This window comes from Taurulus bubalis, assembly GCF_910589615.1.
Source record: "Taurulus bubalis genome assembly, chromosome: 2".
NCBI lineage: Eukaryota > Metazoa > Chordata > Actinopteri > Perciformes > Cottidae > Taurulus > Taurulus bubalis.
The window spans coordinates 997,183-1,016,294 of record NC_136590.1 but is presented as its reverse complement, the minus strand read 5'-3'; the positions used below and the strand labels follow the sequence as shown (position 1 = coordinate 1,016,294).

General features: G+C 41.3%; 3 protein-coding genes across 3 annotated transcripts; all 3 read left to right on the top strand.

The window, feature by feature from the left end:
* Positions 1 to 2,577: 2,577 nt before the first annotated feature.
* LOC306753233 (odorant receptor 131-2-like) lies at positions 2,578 to 3,537 on the top strand (the record flags this gene model as incomplete). Its single annotated transcript, XM_079237099.1, has 1 exon — positions 2,578 to 3,537. One exon carries the CDS (start codon positions 2,578 to 2,580, stop codon positions 3,535 to 3,537), a length of 960 nt encoding a protein of 319 aa, XP_079093225.1.
* Positions 3,538 to 8,081: 4,544 nt separating this feature from the next.
* LOC306753230 (uncharacterized protein) lies at positions 8,082 to 12,129 on the top strand (the record flags this gene model as incomplete). The annotated part of the gene is made up of 4 exons (XM_079237096.1): positions 8,082 to 8,086; positions 8,249 to 8,721; positions 11,743 to 11,813; positions 12,034 to 12,129. The coding sequence occupies 4 exons, from the start codon at positions 8,082 to 8,084 to the stop codon at positions 12,127 to 12,129; spliced, it is 645 nt and encodes a 214-aa protein (XP_079093222.1).
* An 831-nt stretch (positions 12,130 to 12,960) lies between these two features.
* Positions 12,961 to 13,803, top strand: LOC306753227 (odorant receptor 131-2-like; the record flags this gene model as incomplete). Its single annotated transcript, XM_079237093.1, has 1 exon — positions 12,961 to 13,803. The coding sequence occupies one exon, from the start codon at positions 12,961 to 12,963 to the stop codon at positions 13,801 to 13,803; it is 843 nt and encodes a 280-aa protein (XP_079093219.1).
* Positions 13,804 to 19,112: the final 5,309 nt, after the last annotated feature.

The following is a 19,112-nucleotide window of genomic DNA, read 5'->3' as shown; positions in this document are numbered from 1 at the left end:
GTCCATTACAAACTTCACTTCTGTAATGCAATTTATGGTTCAAACTAATATTTAAAGCCATATGCCAACATGTCTACATTTACCATGATGAAAATAAAATAAACAATGCTGCACTTCTTTAACGTTCATGTCTATCATTTTGGATAGATGCTGTTGTCATGGTCATTAAGGAATGCATGAGGGGGTAGAGGATTTACATCACCAGTTAATATATATATATACCCATGTGATAGTATCAAATGAAGTGGGCTGTGAGGACTGAGCTCACGTGCAACCCCTTCACCCAATGTGGAACTGCTTGCATGGAAACAGACATGGCTTCTAGTCTGCACAGGATGTCTTTTTGTTTTGTGAACTAACTCTGCATCCCGACATTCGAATTGAATGGACGGACACAAACTGAACAAGGTTATCGTGCTTATGGGCTCCAATGGCGTCACCAGGTTTATATATTTTATTAAATGCTTCTCTATGATGTTATCTGTAAATCAGTCTCAGACCAACAGCACTGCTGGTCTGCAGTATCAGGGGTTACTGGAAAAGTTGATGCTGGCCACTCTGACACAGACCTCCGACCTCCGAGACCTCGTTCTTTGGGTCTTGACCCAGAGTTCGTTACCATAGGTGAGGGTTGGGACGTAGACCGACCAGTAAATGGAGAGCTTCTTCTTCCGGCTCAGCTTCCTCTTCATCAAGACGGTCCGGTGCAGCGCCTGTTTTACAGCTGCAGCCGCACCGATCCGCCTGTCGATCTCCCGCTCCACCTTACCCTCACTCGTGAACAAGACCCTGAGATACTTGAACTCCTCCGCTTGGGGTAGGCAGTTTGTCCCCACCTGGAGGGAGCAATCCCCCGGTTTCCGGCAGAGCACCATGGCCTCAGATTTGGAGGTTCTGACTCTCATCCCTGTCACTTCACACTCGGCTGCAAACCGCCCCGTCACGGTCACGGTCCGAGGAGGCAAACCGGACCACATCACCTGCGAACAGCAGAGAGGCGATCCCGAGACTCCCAAACCGGATTTCCTCCGCACCCCGGCTGCGCCTAGATATCCTGTCCGAGAAAGTCACAAACAGGACGGGTGATAAAGGGCAGCCCTGGCGGAGGCCAACACCCACCAAACGTGTCTGACTTATTGCTGAGAATACGAACTGCAGGCGTACAGAGACCCGATGGCCTGTTGCAACGAGTTCCCACAAAACCCCCCAGGGGACCCAGTCGAAAGCCTTCTCCAAGTCCACAAATCACATGTAGACTGGTTGGGAAACTCCCTGGACCCCCCCAGTGGTCTTGTGAGGATAAAGAGCTGGTCCACTGTTCCACGACCGGGACATTATTCACACTGCACCTCTTGAATCTGGGGTTCGACAAATGGGGGGCGGAGCCTCCTTTCCAGCATTCTGGCATAAGCTTTCTCCGTCTGAGCAGTGTGACTCTGATAGTTCGAGCACACTCTCCGGTCTCCCTTCTTAAAGATGGGAACCACCAGCCCAGTCTGCAGTCCATGGGCAATGCTCCCGACCCCCATGCAACACTGAAGAGGAGTGTCAGCCAAGACAGCCCAACAATGTCCAGCGCCTTCAGCATTTCAGGATCTCATCCACCTCTGGCTTCTTGCCACCAAGGAGCTTTTTTACTACCTTCGTGGCCTCTGCCTCTGTTATGGGTGCAACTCACAGCTCCTAGCGGCCGGGTCCACAATAGAGGCTTTGTACATGGTCCACTTGGATTCCATGTCCCCAGCCTCCCTCGGGATGTGTGAGAAGTTCTTCCGGAGGTGGGATTTGAAGACCTCTCGGATAGGATCCTCCTCCAGACGTTCCCAGTTCACCCTCACTCTCACCGGTTCCCCCGTCATCTGATCCAACTCACCACCAGGTGGTGATCAGCTCTGCTCCTCTCTTCACCCGAGTGTCCAAGACATACGGCCGCAGATCAGATGATGCAATTACAAAGTTGATCATTGATCTCCGGCCGAAGGTGTTCTGGTACCAGGTAAACTTATGAGCCACCTCATGTGATTTTTAACATTTAAAAAAAATGAAATACTGTCAACAAAAGCCTTCTTAATTCCACATAATTCTTCCAAATTGGAAAAATGTAGTCACAAAAGAAAATGCAATGACATGGACCAGGGTATTTAGAAATATATATATAGGACTACATCATCAATTACTGTTTTCTTTTCCAGATCTAGTTACCATGCCTATTTGTGATGGTATCACATGAAGTGGGTGGGAGGATTGAGTTCTTAAAATGCATGCATGGACAAGCGAACCCTGCAGACCAGTTCTGCTCGCATGGAATCAAGCATGGCCTCCAACATGCTCACCGTCAAATCTGGATAAATGCATTTAGATTACTTTCTGTTTTGCACGTGAAAAGACAAATCTGCAAAAACTATGGACTTTTACTTTTAGTACAAACTCTGCAAGAAAAACTGTGCTTCTGTGTTGTGATTATGTCATAAGGTTCATGTTTTGTTTTGAAATGCTATTTCAGATTATTCAAAGTGATTATCTGTCTGGTTAAAACCCTTTAGATGTTCTATCTCAATATCAAGGGGTTTCCTTAATATGTCATATGCAACTCAGACCAACAGCACTGTTGGACTGCGGGGAGCACTAGAAATTTGGTTGTTTTCTGCTCCAATCACCCTGCCTTGCTGTGTGTTTCTCTTCATTAATGGGATCATGCTGTTCACCTTGAGGAGTAAATTGGTATTTCGTGAGACCTCCCGTTACGTTCTCCTGTTTAACCTCCTCTGTGCAGACACCATGCAGATGGCACTGAGTCAGTTACTGTACCTACTGGCTGCTTCTAGAATCAGGCTGACGTATCCTGTATGTGGCGTTCTCACCATGCTCACTGATCTAATGAATGGAATCTCCCCTCTCACACTGGTGGTGATGTCTCTGGAGAGATATGTGGCTGTGTGCTTCCCACTGAGGCACACGGCCATCATTACCATGAGGAACACAGCAATGGCTGCCGTTGCTGTTTGGACCTTCAGTTCCCTGAATATCCTCATACGAGTTATTCTGCTGTTAGAATTCCCATTTGAAGACCTGGAGAGTCTGCAGATGAAAGATTATTGTACCAAAAGATACATGATACTCGACCCGATGTCTGCTGATTATGACAGAGTGTACACTTATTTTCTGTTTCTGTCAGCGAGTGTTGTGGTCACGTCCACCTACATCGGTGTGATGATAGCAGCCAGGTCTGCCTCCACAGACAAAGCTTCAGCCCAAAAGGCTCGTAACACACTGCTGCTGCATCTGGTGCAGCTGGGCCTCAGTCTGTCCTCCACTGTTCACAACCCTCTGCTGACAGCGATCTCAAAGATCACTGACAGGATAACAATCGTGCGTATCAGCTCTATTCTTTACGTGTGCATTGTCCTTTTCCCCAGATGTTTGAGCACACTCATCTACGGCATCAGAGACAAAACCATCAGATCCATCCTCATATACCATCTATGTTGTAGACTCAAAATGTCCATCCGTCCAGCAAAGGCTGAGGACTCACTCTAGACTACATTTAACTATTCAGGCATTGTTATCATTTTGAACACAGCATATGAATGAACGCATTGTATTGTATTAACATGTCATTGCTACACTTGCGGATATTTATTCTCTTTATGTACAAATGTTCAATATCAATTGTTCCAATATAGTAAAATAAATGTGGCTTAGTTTTGTAACAGTACTTTGATTTATTTTGCACAGACTACATTTGAGTTACATGTGTTTCCTTGTATTGTGAATTGTAACATAGAAAGGGGTTTAAATATCTGTATGCTTACACATTAAACACTTTGAGTCCCAACTATGTCACACAAACCATAAGTAATAAAAGTAAATAGCTAACAGTCAGACCTGCTGCTTGTGTGTATTGGGATGTTTCCGGCCAGTGCTTTGGAGTGAATAAGGGCTTAACATTAAGATAGAAGTATTTGATGCTCATGATCTTCCTTTTAAGCACCAAGCTATTTTTAGGTTTCTGCTCGAAAATTGCATTCCCAAACTAAAAAGGGTGTATCGCTGCAACCACTCATGTGAATACTTTTGGTGTTATAATAAACAAATGTGAGATTTTGTTCAGATGTGTAATTATCAGTCTATATGTTACTGGTTAAGAGTAAATTAAGATGACACACAGCAAAACGTTTTTAGGTCCGCCTTGGAAAAAAGCACTTTCAGGATGATTATTTCTTTGAAATGAGTCATTCATAAGGTCTAAACTTCTCCCAAATCATAGCACAATATATGAACATTATATCTGCAAAGTTTGACATTGAAAAAGTGAAGCAGAACAAAGTTAGAGAGGGTTTAGTACAGAGAGAATTCAGGCGAAGACTTAAATGAGCATTTGGGCACATTTGGGCACATTTCAATTTTATCATGTACCAAACCATATATTTCACTTGTATATTACTTATGGTGATCAATACATTCAAATATTTTTTTTTTAATGAATGATAATATGTTTTATGAATTATGATTTCATGATTTATTTTATGAATTATGATTTCATGATTTTTTTTAAATTCATAAAACAACCTACATATTTCCCATTAAAATAAAAAAGCACACAGATTAACTGAATGAACAGATTACATTTTTATCAAACTGTAAAAACACAGTAAAAAACTAAGTGTAACAATAATACTTTTTATACTTTTAAGATTATCTTTCTTTCTGTTTGAGTTTTTTGCTAAATGGCTTACTGATTCTTGTAGCAAAGGCTTTGGTGTTTAATTTGATGTGCAAAATTAATACATTTTCTTGTGATTTATTATATGTATTTTTTGCAATAAATTAAAAAAGACCCAGATCTGGGTCTATGGCGTATACAAGCTTTAGTTGTTGCAGCAATGTTTGGGTTGATAACATTTGTTACACAGAAATCGGGGCTAAAGAGTTAAATAAATAAATGTTCAATAATAACTCCTAAATACCACTTTAAGACACAAAGACAAAACTAACAATAAATACTGTTGAGATGTTATTGTTGACGACAGACAGACGTTGGTACCACTGTTAGGCGTCTTCAATATGGGAATAAATAATAGCGCAAGCTAAACATAAATATGTGTCATGTGTTAAAAACCTCTTGTAATGATTTGGCCCTTGTGCAGTCACATTGTGTTATTTTGTGTGTTTCTACTCTTGTGAAGCACTTTGTGCCCTCTGTCTGTATCAGTGTGATATAAATAAATAAACAACACTGACTAACTTAATGTATTGTGATGAACTTTAACACGAGGAAGTTCTCTCGAACTGGACCTCGTTGAATATTAATTGAATACCCCCTGACATCTGCACTGATTATGTGTTATGTTTTGGATTCTCATTTCTACCTTCATGTTTTTACCTTTCTACATTTTCTCATCAAGCATCAAGAACATGAAGTTCATCTAACTTCATTCTCACTGTTGCTTTTTTATCTGTCGATCAATTCAACAATTTATCGACTACTTAGTAAAAAAAATCAATGTATTATACTCCAAAAAGGACAAATCATAAAATAATATGATACGATTATTTGTAATCAACTGAATGTAATGTAAGTAGTGAGAAGCAGAACAAAACATACTTCTCCTAAAAGACTTCTCCTCATGTGAATTACTACCAGCAGACAATTATGTATTTTTAATGGGAATTATGTATTTTAACTGATATGAATAAATAAAAATGGACCATGTGATATAAAATGATGGTAAAGCCGGAGATATTATGCCTATTGGACCAAACCAAGAACAGAACCCACAGAATACTGGAATACCAAGTATAGAACCCACAGAAAACTGGACTATACCAAGGGCAGAACCCCACAGAGTACTGGAATACCAAGTATAGAACCCACAGAATACTGGAATACCAAGGACAGAACCCACAGAATACTGGACTATAAGAGGACAGAACCCCACAGAGTACTGGACAATACCAAGGACAGCACCCAAATAATACTGGACTATACCAAGGACAGAACCCACAGAATACTAGACTCTACCAATGACAGAACCCACAAAATACTGGACTATACCAAGGACAGCACCCACATAATACTGGACTATACCAAGGACAGAACCCACAGAATACTGGACTATAAGAGGACAGAACCCACAGAATACTAGACTCTACCAATGACAGAACCCACAAAATACTGGACTATACCAAGGACAGAACCCACAGAATACTGGACTATACCAAGGACAGAACCCACAGCATACTGGACTATAAGAGGACAGAACCCACAGAATACTAGACTCTACCAATGACAGAACCCACAAAATACTGGACTATACCAAGGACAGAACCCCACATAATACTAGACTATACCAAGGACAGAACCCACAGAATACTGGATTATACAAGGACGGAACCCACAGAGTACTGGACTATAAGAGGACAGAACCCACAGAATACTGGACTCTACCAAGGTCAGAACCTACAGAGTACTGGACTATACAAGGATATAGCCCACAGAATACTGGAGTATACCAAGGTCAGAACCTACAGAATACTGGACTATACAAGGATATAACCCACAGAATACTGGAGTATACAAGGACAGAACCCACAGAATACTGGACTATACAAGGACAGAACCTACAGAATACTGGACTATACCAAGGACAGAACCCACAGAATACTAGACTCTACCAATGACAGAACCCACAAAATACTGGACTATACCAAGGACAGAACCCACAGAATACTGGACTATACCAAGGACAGAACCCACAGAATACTGGACTATAAGAGGACAGAACCCACAGAATACTAGACTCTACCAATGACAGAACCCACAAAATACTGGACTATACCAAGGACAGAACCCAAATAATACTGGACTATACCAAGGACAGAACCCACAGAATACTGGACTATAAGAGGACAGAACCCACAGAATACTAGACTCTACCAATGACAGAACCCACAAAATACTGGACTATACCAAGGACAGAACCCCACATAATACTAGACTATACCAAGGGCAGCACCCAAATAATTCTGGACTATAAGAGGACAGAACCCACAGAATACTGGACTCTACCAAGGTCAGAACCTACAGAATACTGGACTATACAAGGATATAACCCACAGATTACTGGAGTATACCAAGGACAGAACCCACAGAATACTGGAGTATACCAAGGACAGAACCCACAGAATACTGGACTATACAAGGATATAACCCACAGAATACTGGACTATACAAGGACAGAACCCACAGAATACTGGACTATACAAGGACAGAACCTACAGAATACTGGACTATACCAAGGACAGAACCCACAGAATACTGGACTATACCAAGGACAGAACCCACAGAATACTGGACTATACAAGAACAGAACTTACAGAGTACTGGACTATACAAGGATATAACCCACAGAATACTGGAGTATACCAAGGACAGAACCCACAGAGTACTGGACTATACCAAGGACAGAACCCACAGAATACTGGAGTATACAAGGACAGAACCCACAGAATACTGGACTATACAAGAACAGAACTTACAGAGTACTGGACTCTACCAAGGACAGAACCCACAGAGTACTGGACTATACAAGAACAGAACTTACAGAGTACTGGACTCTACCAAGGACAGAACCCACAGAGTACTGGACTATACAAGAACAGAACTTACAGAGTACTGGACTATGCCAAGGACAGAACCCACAAAATACTAGACCAGGGGTGGGCAGTTCATTTTCCAAGGGGCCGCATGATAAATTTGGACTTATGTGGAGGGACGAACCAATAGGCTGAACTTAATTGAATTAACTCAATATTAATGGTATTACTTTATTTAAAAAAAGTAAATTAGATGGTTTTGAGCTGCTACTGGTAAGAATACATGTTACAATAAGGCTATGAAAATATGTCAAAAATGTAATTACATTTTTAAAGATTTTTTTAAACCTTACCTTAAATATGTATGTTAAAACCTCCTGGCACTTTTTTTAAATTTGCCAAAAAATGCCTATCCAGGTATACCCAAAGTAAATTGGAAGCTGTACTTGAACTATTTGGAGTAAATGCATGGTCTTCCGAGCCGTATGAGGTGACAGGCTTGATCCACGTAAGGAAAAAGAGGCTGAGCCTGTACTTCAATGTAGCTTCTGGTTGGGTAATGTAGCCTGTCAGCCAGGACATGAAGCTCCTATTGGTTCAAGTGATGATTCAGTAGAAAGGTTAGATTTCTGCGGTCATTTTGGACCTTCAGTTCCCTGAATATCCTCATACGAGTTATTCTGCTATTAGATTTCCCATTTAAAGACCTGGAGAGTCTGCAGATGAAAGATTTTTGCAGTGACATATCTATGTTTCTTGGGCCAATGTCTGGTGTTTATGATACAGCCTACACTTATTTTCTGTTTCTGTCAGCGAGTGTTGTGGTCACGTCCACCTACATCGGTGTGATGATAGCAGCCAGGTCCGCCTCCACAGACACAGCTTCAGCCCAAAAGGGTCGTAACACACTGCTGCTGCATCTGGTGCAGCTGGGCCTCAGTCTGTCCTCCACGATTTACAACCCCATCCTCATCGCTCTTTACAGAATTGTAACGAGGATAGTATTTGTGCACGTCCAGAATGTTTTGTATGTGTGTATTTTCATCTTTCCCAGATGTCTGTGTTCTCTCATCTATGGAATCAGAGACAAGACCATCAGACTTGTGCTCCTAAACAACCTTTGCTGTCAGTGGAGACGCTCACGTTTACTATGATGCATCTGCCTGTAATAGACCTTTTATTCTATTGTTGTTTGAGAGATGTAAAAAAACTCACTCATATTACCTGTATGTGCACACATACACTAGAGTATAATAGTGAGCCTGGAATTATTGTTTAAGATATGATCTTTGAAAAGAAGTCCAACACAGCGATCTAGGGGCCACCGCCTGCTGTTGATTTTCCGGAGACTATTCCCACAGAAAACAGTCTCGTCGATCACTCCACATACTGTTTATTTATTTCTGTTAATATTCAGTCATGTCTATCTGTCTCAAAGGCCCTTCTGGAGCTTTTTAACTCCATAGATAACCCTAAGTTCCCATTAATATACTATACATATACCATAATTATAATGTACATTTGTGCTTTGATAATTAATTAAAAAACTATCCAACAATAAGGAAATACAGGCCTCTTGTGTACCAAGCCGAGGAACTGCTATCTTCCAACTGCTTTTCATTCATGAAGCACGTTTCATACAGATATGTATGTACATTTAATACATACATAAAAACAGAAAACCTTTCGTTTACAGAGAATGTATATTTCACAACAGTTATAACATTTCAACAGATGAACAAAAACTGGAAAACATTTTACATTTAAAATGACAAATAAATAGTTAAATGTAAAGATATAAATGTGGCAAGGCAAAGCAGCGCCGCTGTGCCTGTTTTCGGACAATTTTTATTTTATTTTGTTTGAACGTTTCCTTAATTATCTCCAGAACCACATCGTTGTTTGACTTCATTTAAAGTTCTACAGTTCCAGAACCCTTGTGAGAAGATACACATGGTGTAAAACATAATTAAAGTAACTGTTAAGTTTAAGTATTTACGTAAACTCCGCCGACTATACTGCTGCTCCGTCAGCTTGCCGCGGCGTCCGCAAGGTTTCACTAAATCCATGATAAATACCCTTTACAAAGTCGGATTTCCCTAACAACCCTTGACCCCATCCCCACATTCCTTCCTCCCCCGACCCCATCCCTACATCTCTTCCTTCCTTGACCCCCATCCCTACATAGCTTCGTCCCTCAACCCTCGACCCAATCCCTTCATCACTTTTCCGCCTCCAAACCTAACGTCTTGGAATAAACCATTCGAAGCACGATCTTTGTTGGTGAAACAGACTTTGGTTAAGATGGATGTATTGCACAAAAATAGCTACCCTATGGTCAAGTGGTCTAGGCCCGTATTTCTTGCTCAGTTCCCTTCTGGTACCTTCAACTGTTGTTTGCCGAATCAACAGAGTTGCCTTTCTATTCTTTGCTAATGTTGGGCCTGAATTCTGTCCATTATTATAACAGCACTCTTCTTTTGCAAACAAGAATATATTCAAAGCCATCTGCCAACAAGTCTATATTTACCCTGCTAAAAAAAACATGATAAAACTATTCTATCATTTTGAATAGATTGCACAAAAACAGCATTCTTCTCATGGTCTTGCAAACCCATAGATATTTAGATTCTAAGCATTGCTTGCTTCATAAGCACACCTTGTGTCTTTGTCCATTACAAACTTAACTTCTGTAGTGCAATTTATGGTTCAAACTAATATTTAAAGCCATATGCCAACATGTCTACATTTACCATGATGAAAATAAAATAAACAATGCTGCACTTCTTTAACGTTCATGTCTATCATTTTGGATAGATGCTGTTGTCATGGTCATTAAGGAATGCATGAGGGGGTAGAGGATTTACATCACCAGTTAATATATATATATACCCATGTGATAGTATCAAATGAAGTGGGCTGTGAGGACTGAGCTCACGTGCAACCCCTTCACCCAATGTGGAACTGCTTGCATGGAAACAGACATGGCTTCTAGTCTGCACAGGATGTCTTTTTGTTTTGTGAACTAACTCTGCATCCCGACATTCGAATTGAATGGACGGACACAAACTGAACAAGGTTATCGTGCTTATGGGCTCCAATGGCGTCACTAGGTTTATATACTTTATTAAATGCTTCTCTATGATGTTATCTGTAAATCAGTCTCAGACCAACAGCACTGCTGGTCTGCAGTATCAGGGGTTACTGGAAAAGTTGATGCTGGCCACTCTGACACAGACCTCCGACCTCCGAGACCTCGTTCTTTGGGTCTTGACCCAGAGTTCGTTACCATAGGTGAGGGTTGGGACGTAGACCGACCAGTAAATGGAGAGCTTCTTCTTCCGGCTCAGCTTCCTCTTCATCAAGACGGTCCGGTGCAGCGCTTGTTTTACAGCTGCAGCCGCACCGATCCGCCTGTCGATCTCCCGCTCCACCTTACCCTCACTCGTGAACAAGACCCTGAGATACTTGAACTCCTCCGCTTGGGGTAGGCAGTTTGTCCCCACCTGGAGGGAGCAATCCCCCGATTTCCGGCAGAGCACCATGGCCTCAGATTTGGAGGTTCTGACTCTCATCCCTGTCACTTCACACTCGGCTGCAAACCGCCCCGTCACGGTCACGGTCCGAGGAGGCAAACCGGACCACATCACCTGCGAACAGCAGAGAGGCGATCCCGAGACTCCCAAACCGGATTTCCTCCGCACCCCGGCTGCGCCTAGATATCCTGTCCGAGAAAGTCACAAACAGGACGGGTGATAAAGGGCAGCCCTGGCGGAGGCCAACACCCACCAAACGTGTCTGACTTATTGCTGAGAATACGAACTGCAGGCGTACAGAGACCCGATGGCCTGTTGCAACGAGTTCCCACAAAACCCCCCAGGGGACCCAGTCGAAAGCCTTCTCCAAGTCCACAAATCACATGTAAACTGGTTGGGAAACTCCCTGGACCCCCCCAGTGGTCTTGTGAGGATAAAGAGCTGGTCCACTGTTCCACGACCGGGACATTATTCACATTGCACCTCTTGAATCTGGGGTTCGACAAATGGGGGGCGGAGCCTCCTTTCCAGCATTCTGGCATAAGCTTTCTCCGTCTGAGCAGTGTGACTCTGATAGTTCGAGCACACTCTCCGGTCTCCCTTCTTAAAGATGGGAACCACCAGCCCAGTCTGCAGTCCATGGGCAATGCTCCCGACCCCCATGCAACACTGAAGAGGAGTGTCAGCCAAGACAGACCAACAATGTCCAGCGCCTTCAGCATTTCAGGATCTCATCCACCTCTGGCTTCTTGCCACCAAGGAGCTTTTTTACTACCTTCGTGGCCTCTGCCTCTGTTATGGGTGCAACTCACAGCTCCTAGCGGCCGGGTCCACAATAGAGGCTTTGTACATGGTCCACTTGGATTCCATGTCCCCAGCCTCCCTCGGGATGTGTGAGAAGTTCTTCCGGAGGTGGGATTTGAAGACCTCTCGGATAGGATCCTCCTCCAGACGTTCCCAGTTCACCCTCACTCTCACCGGTTCCCCCGTCATCTGATCCAACTCACCACCAGGTGGTGATCAGCTCTGCTCCTCTCTTCACCCGAGTGTCCAAGACATACGGCCGCAGATCAGATGATGCAATTACAAAGTTGATCATTGATCTCCGGCCGAAGGTGTTCTGGAACCAGGTAAACTTATGAGCCACCTCATGTGATTTTTAACATTTAAAAAAAATGAAAATGAAATACTGAAATATAGCCTTCTTAATTCCACATAATTCTTCCAAATTGGAAAAATGTAGTCACAAAATAAAATGCAATGACATGGACCAGGGTATTGAGAAATATCTTTATGATTACATCATCAATTACTGTTTTCTTTTCCAGATCTAGTTACCATGCCTATTTGTGATGGTATCACATGAAGTGGGTGGGAGGATTGAGTCCTTAAAATGCATGCATGGACAAGCGAACCCTGCAGACCAGTTCTGCTCGCATGGAATCAAGCATGGCCTCCAACATGCTCACCGTCAAATCTGGATAAATGCATTTGGATTACTTTCTGTTTTGCACGTGAAAAGACAAATCTGCAAAAACTATGGACTTTTACTTTTAGTACAAACTCTGCAAGAAAAACTGTGCTTCTGTGTTGTGATTATGTCATAAGGTTCATGTTGTTTGGAAATGCTATTTCAGATTATTCAAAGTGATTATCTGTCTGGTTAAAACCCTTTAGATGTTCTATCTCAATATCAAAGGGATTCTTTAATATGTCATATGCAACTCAGACCAACAGCACTGTTGGACTGCGCGGAGCACTAGAAATTTGGTTGTTTTCTGCTCCAATCACCCTGCCTTGCTGTGTGTTTCTCTTCATTAATGGGATCATGCTGTTCACCTTGAGGAGTAAATTGGTGTTTCGTGAGACCTCCCGTTACGTTCTCCTGTTTAACCTCCTCTGTGCAGACACCATGCAGATGGCACTGAGTCAGTTACTGTACCTACTGGCTGCTTCTAGCATCAGGCTGACGTATCCTGTATGTGGCGTTCTCACCATGCTCACTGATCTAATGAATGAAATCTCCCCTCTCACACTGGTGGTGATGTCTCTGGAGAGATATGTGGCTGTGTGCTTCCCACTGAGGCACACGGCCATCATTACCATGAGGAACACAGCAATGGCTGCCGTTGCTGTTTGGACCTTCAGTTCCCTGAATATCCTCATACGAGTTATTCTGCTGTTAGAATTCCCATTTGAAGACCTGGAGAGTCTGCAGATGAAAGATTATTGTACCAAAAGATACATGATACTCGACCCGATGTCTGCTGATTATGACAGAGTGTACACTTATTTTCTGTTTCTGTCAGCGAGTGTTGTGGTCACGTCCACCTACATCGGTGTGATGATAGCAGCCAGGTCTGCCTCCACAGACAAAGCTTCAGCCCAAAAGGCTCGTAACACACTGCTGCTGCATCTGGTGCAGCTGGGCCTCAGTCTGTCCTCCACTGTTCACAACCCTCTGCTGACAGCGATCTCAAAGATCACTGACAGGATAACAATCGTGCGTATCAGCTCTATTCTTTACGTGTGCATTGTCCTTTTCCCCAGATGTTTGAGCACACTCATCTACGGCATCAGAGACAAAACCATCAGATCCATCCTCATATACCATCTATGTTGTAGACTCAAAATGTCCATCCGTCCAGCAAAGGCTGAGGTCTCACTCTAGACTACATTTAACTATTCAGGCATTGTTATCATTTTGAACACAGCATATGAATGAAAGCATTGTATTGTATTAACATGTCATTGCTACACTTGCGGATATTTATTCTCTTTATGTACAAATGTTCAATATCAATTGTTCCAATATAGTTAAATAAATGTTGCTTAGTTTTGTAACAGTAATTTGATTTATTTTGCACAGACTACATTTGAGTTACATGTGTTTCCTTTTATTGTGAATTGTAACATAGAAAGGGGTTTAAATATCTGTATGCTTACACATTAAACACTTTGAGTCCCAACTATGTCACACAAACCATAAGTAATAAAAGTAAATAGCTAACAGTCAGACCTGCTGCTTGTGTGTATTGGGATGTTTCCGGCCAGTGCTTTGGAGTGAATAAGGGCTTAACATTAAGATAGAAGTATATGATGCTCATGATCTTCCTTTTAAGCACCAAGCTATTTTTAGGTTTCTGCTCGAAAATTGCATACCCAAACTAAAAAGGGTGTATCTCTGCAACCACTAGGGCTATGTGAATACTTTTGGTGTTATAATAAACAAATGTGAGATTTTGTTCAGATGTGTAATTATCAGTCTATATGTTACTGGTTAAGAGTAAATTAAGATGACACACAGCAAAACGTTTTTAGGTCCGCCTTGGAAAAAAGCACTTCCAGGATGATTATTTCTTTGAAATGAGTCATTCATAAGGTCTAAACTTCTCCCAAATCATAGCACAATATATGAACATTATATCTGCAAAGTTTGACATTGAAAAAGTGAAGCAGAACAAAGTTAGAGAGGGTTTAGTACAGAGAGAATTCAGGCGAAGACTTAAATGAGCATTTGGGCACATTTGGGCACATTTCAATTTTATCATGTACCAAACCATATATTTCACTTGTATATTACTTATGGTGATCAATACATTCAAATAAAGTTTTTTTTAATGAATGATAATATGTTTTATGAATTATGATTTCATGATTTATTTTATGAATTATGATTTCATGATTTTTTTTAAATTCATAAAACAACCTACATATTTCCCATTAAAATAAAAAAGCACACAGATTAACTGAATGAACAGATTACATTTTTATCAAACTGTAAAAACACAGTAAAAAACTAAGTGTAACAATAATACTTTTTATACTTTTAAGATTATCTTTCTTTCTGTTTGAGTTTTTTGCTAAATGGCTTACTGATTCTTGTAGCAAAGGCTTTGGTGTTTAATTTGATGTGCAAAATTAATACATTTTCTTGTGATTTATTATATGTATTTTTTGCAATAAATTAAAAAAGACCCAGATCTGGGTCTATGGCGTATACAAGCTTTAGTTGTTGCAGCAATGTTTGGGTTGATAACATTTGTTACACAGAAATCGGGGCTAAAGAGTTAAATAAATAAATGTTCAATAATAACTCCTAAATACCACTTTAAGACACAAAGACAAAACTAACAATAAATACTGTTGAGATGTTATTGTTGACGACAGACAGACGTTGGTACCACTGTTAGGCGTCTTCAATATGGGAATAAATAATAGCGCAAGCTAAACATAAATATGTGTCATGTGTTAAAAACCTCTTGTAATGATTTGGCCCTTGTGCAGTCACATTGTGTTATTTTGTGTGTTTCTACTCTTGTGAAGCACTTTGTGCCCTCTGTCTGTATCAGTGTGATATAAATAAATAAACAACACTGACTAACTTAATGTATTGTGATGAACTTTAACACGAGGAAGTTCTCTCGAACTGGACCTCGTTGAATATTAATTGAATACCCCCTGACATCTGCACTGATTATGTGTTATGTTTTGGATTCTCATTTCTACCTTCATGTTTTTACCTTTCTACATTTTCTCATCAAGCATCAAGAACATGAAGTTCATCTAACTTCATTCTCACTGTTGCTTTTTTATCTGTCGATCAATTCAACAATTTATCGACTACTTAGTAAAAAAAATCAATGTATTATACTCCAAAAAGGACAAATCATAAAATAATATGATACGATTATTTGTAATCAACTGAATGTAATGTAAGTAGTGAGAAGCAGAACAAAACATACTTCTCCTAAAAGACTTCTCCTCATGTGAATTACTACCAGCAGACAATTATGTATTTTTAATGGGAATTATGTATTTTAACTGATATGAATAAATAAAAATGGACCATGTGATATAAAATGATGGTAAAGCCGGAGATATTATGCCTATTGGACCAAACCAAGAACAGAACCCACGGAATACTGGACTATACCAATGATAGAACCCACATAATACTGGACTATACCAAGGACAGAACCCACAGAATACTGGACTATACCAAGGACAGAACCCACATAATACTGGAATACCAAGTATAGAACCCACAGAATACTGGACTATAAGAGGACAGAACCCCACAGAGTACTGGACAATACCAAGGACAGAACCCCACATAATACTGGACTATACCAAGGGCAGCACCCAAATAATTCTGGACTATACCAAGGATAGAACCCACAGAGTACTGGACTATACCAAGGATAGAACATACATAATGCTGGACTATACAAGGAACATAACCCACATAGTACTGGGCAATACGAAGTGCAGAACCCACAAAATACTGGACTATACCAAGGGCAGCACCCAAATAATTCTGGACTATACCAAGGACAGAACCCACAGAATACTGGATTATACAAGGACGGAACCCACAGAGTACTGGACTATAAGAGGACAGAACCCACAGAATACTGGACTCTACCAAGGTCAGAACCCACAGAATACTGGAGTATACCAAGGACAGAACCCACAGAGTACTGGAGTATACCAAGGACAGAACCCACAGAGTACTAGAGTATACCAAGGACAGAACCCACAGAATACTGGAGTATACCAAGGACATAACCCACAGAGTACTGGACTATACCAAGGACAGAACCCACAGAATACTGGAGTATACAAGGACAGAACCCACAGAATACTGGACTATACAAGAACAGAACTTACAGAGTACTGGACTATGCCAAGGACAGAACCCACAGAGTACTGGACTATACAAGAACAGAACTTACAGAGTACTGGACTATGCCAAGGACAGAACCCACAGAGAACTGGACTATACAAGAACAGAACTTACAGAGTACTGGACTCTACCAAGGACAGAACCCACAGAGTACTGGACTATACAAGAACAGAACTTACAGAGTACTGGACTATGCCAAGGACAGAACCCACAAAATACTAGACCAGGGGTGGGCAGTTCATTTTCCAAGGGGCCGCATGATAAATTTGGACTTATGTGGAGGGACGAACCAATAGGCTGAACTTAATTGAATTAACTCAATATTAATGGTATTACTTTATTTAAAAAAAAGTAAATTAGATGGTTTTGAGCTGCTACTGGTAAGAATACATGTTACAATAAGGCTATGAAAATATGTCAAAAATGTAATTACATTTTTAAAGATTTTTTTAAACCTTACCTTAAATATGTATGTTAAAACCTCCTGGCACTTTTTTTAAATTTGCCAAAAAATGCCTATCCAGGTATACCCAAAGTAAATTGGAAGCTGTACTTGAACTATTTGGAGTAAATGCATGGTCTTCCGAGCCGTATGAGGTGACAGGCTTGATCCACGTAAGGAAAAAGAGGCTGAGCCTGTACTTCAATGTAGCTTCTGGTTGGGTAATGTAGCCTGTCAGTCAGGACATGAAGCTCCTATTGGTTCAAGTGATGAGTGAAGTCAAGTGAAGCAGTCGTCTCATTAGACGCTGAAAAGGCTTTTGACCGGATTGAGTGGGAGTATCTATTAAAGGTCCTTCAGAAATTCGGTTTCGGTGATGTTTTCACCTCCTGGGTTAGACTTTTATAATCATCTCCGCAAGCATGCGTTAGCACCAACTAACTGCGTTCCCCATCTTTCTCTTTAACGAGAGGCACGTGCCAAGGATGCCCACTTTCCCCCTTGCTTTTTGCAATTGCGATAGAACCACTGCATTGAAATCATCTCCACTTTTGCAGGGAGTACGGCGGGGAGGGATAGAACATTGTGTATCACTGTACGCCGACGACTTGTTGTTGTATGTGAATGACCCAGTGGTATCTTCTCCTTCAATCGAATCGATTCTGATGGAATTTGGTTCTTTTTCAGGATATAAATTAAATTTAAAAATGAGTGAATTGTACCCAATAAACAATTTGGCTTGTCAGATTCAGCAATCTTTAGTACCTTTTTGTTTAGCCAGTTCAGGTTTCAGGTAAATTGGTGTGAACATAACCCGCAGTCTTGCCTCTCTTCATACAGCCAACTTTAACCCCTTGGTTGAAAATATGAAAAATGACCTTGCTAGATGGCACAACCTGCCCCTGTCACTACCTGGCAGGGTGCAATCTATAAAAATTAATGTATTCCCCAAATTGCTGTACGTGTTTAGATGTTTACCAATATTCTTGCCAAAATCCTTTTTTCAATCTATTGACAAAATTATTCTAAACTTTATCTGGGCAGGAAAGTCACCAAGAGTGAGCAAGATCTTTCTCCAACGCCCGAGGGACACAGGTGGCCGTTCTCACAGTGGGCAAAAAAAGGACTGATGTGTTTCAGGGATCTTTATGACGATGACCACTTCTCTAGCTTTGACTCTCTTTGTATGAGATATGACCTGGACCGTTCAAATCTTTTCAGATATTTTCAGGTCCGCCACTTTGTAAGGAAACACTTCCAGTCATACCCTGACCTCCTTTGCTAAACACTTTGGGAAAGCCTACTAGACACGCATCCAACTCAGAAGGGGCTGATCTCTAAAGTTTACAACCAGATCATAACGACAATAGAAACCTTTTCTACAATCAAAGCCAAATGGGAAAGTGAGTTGAATGCAAACTTGACAGAGAATTGGTGGGTGGGCGTACTGAGGAGGGTGAACACATCCATGTCCTGTGCCAGACTTGGTCTTATTCAGTTCAAGGTGGTCCATAGGATGCACTTCAGTAACAGCAGACTAGCTAAAATGTTCCCAGACCATGATGCAGGATGTAACCGTTGTGACTATCCTCAAGCAGATTTAGCACACATGTTTTGGGCGTGTCCTAAACTTCTGGTGCTATGTTTTTAATATCTTATCTATAGTTTTAGGGATCAAGCTACAACCGTGCCCTCTTCTGGCAATCTTTGGAATCCCTGCCAAACCCATCCTATATAGTACCAAAGAAAATTATATCATTGCTTTTACTACTCTTCTGGCTCGTGGCAGAATACTGCTTGCTTGGAAGTCTCCAGGTCCACCATCTCAGTCTGCCTGGCTTAAGGATGT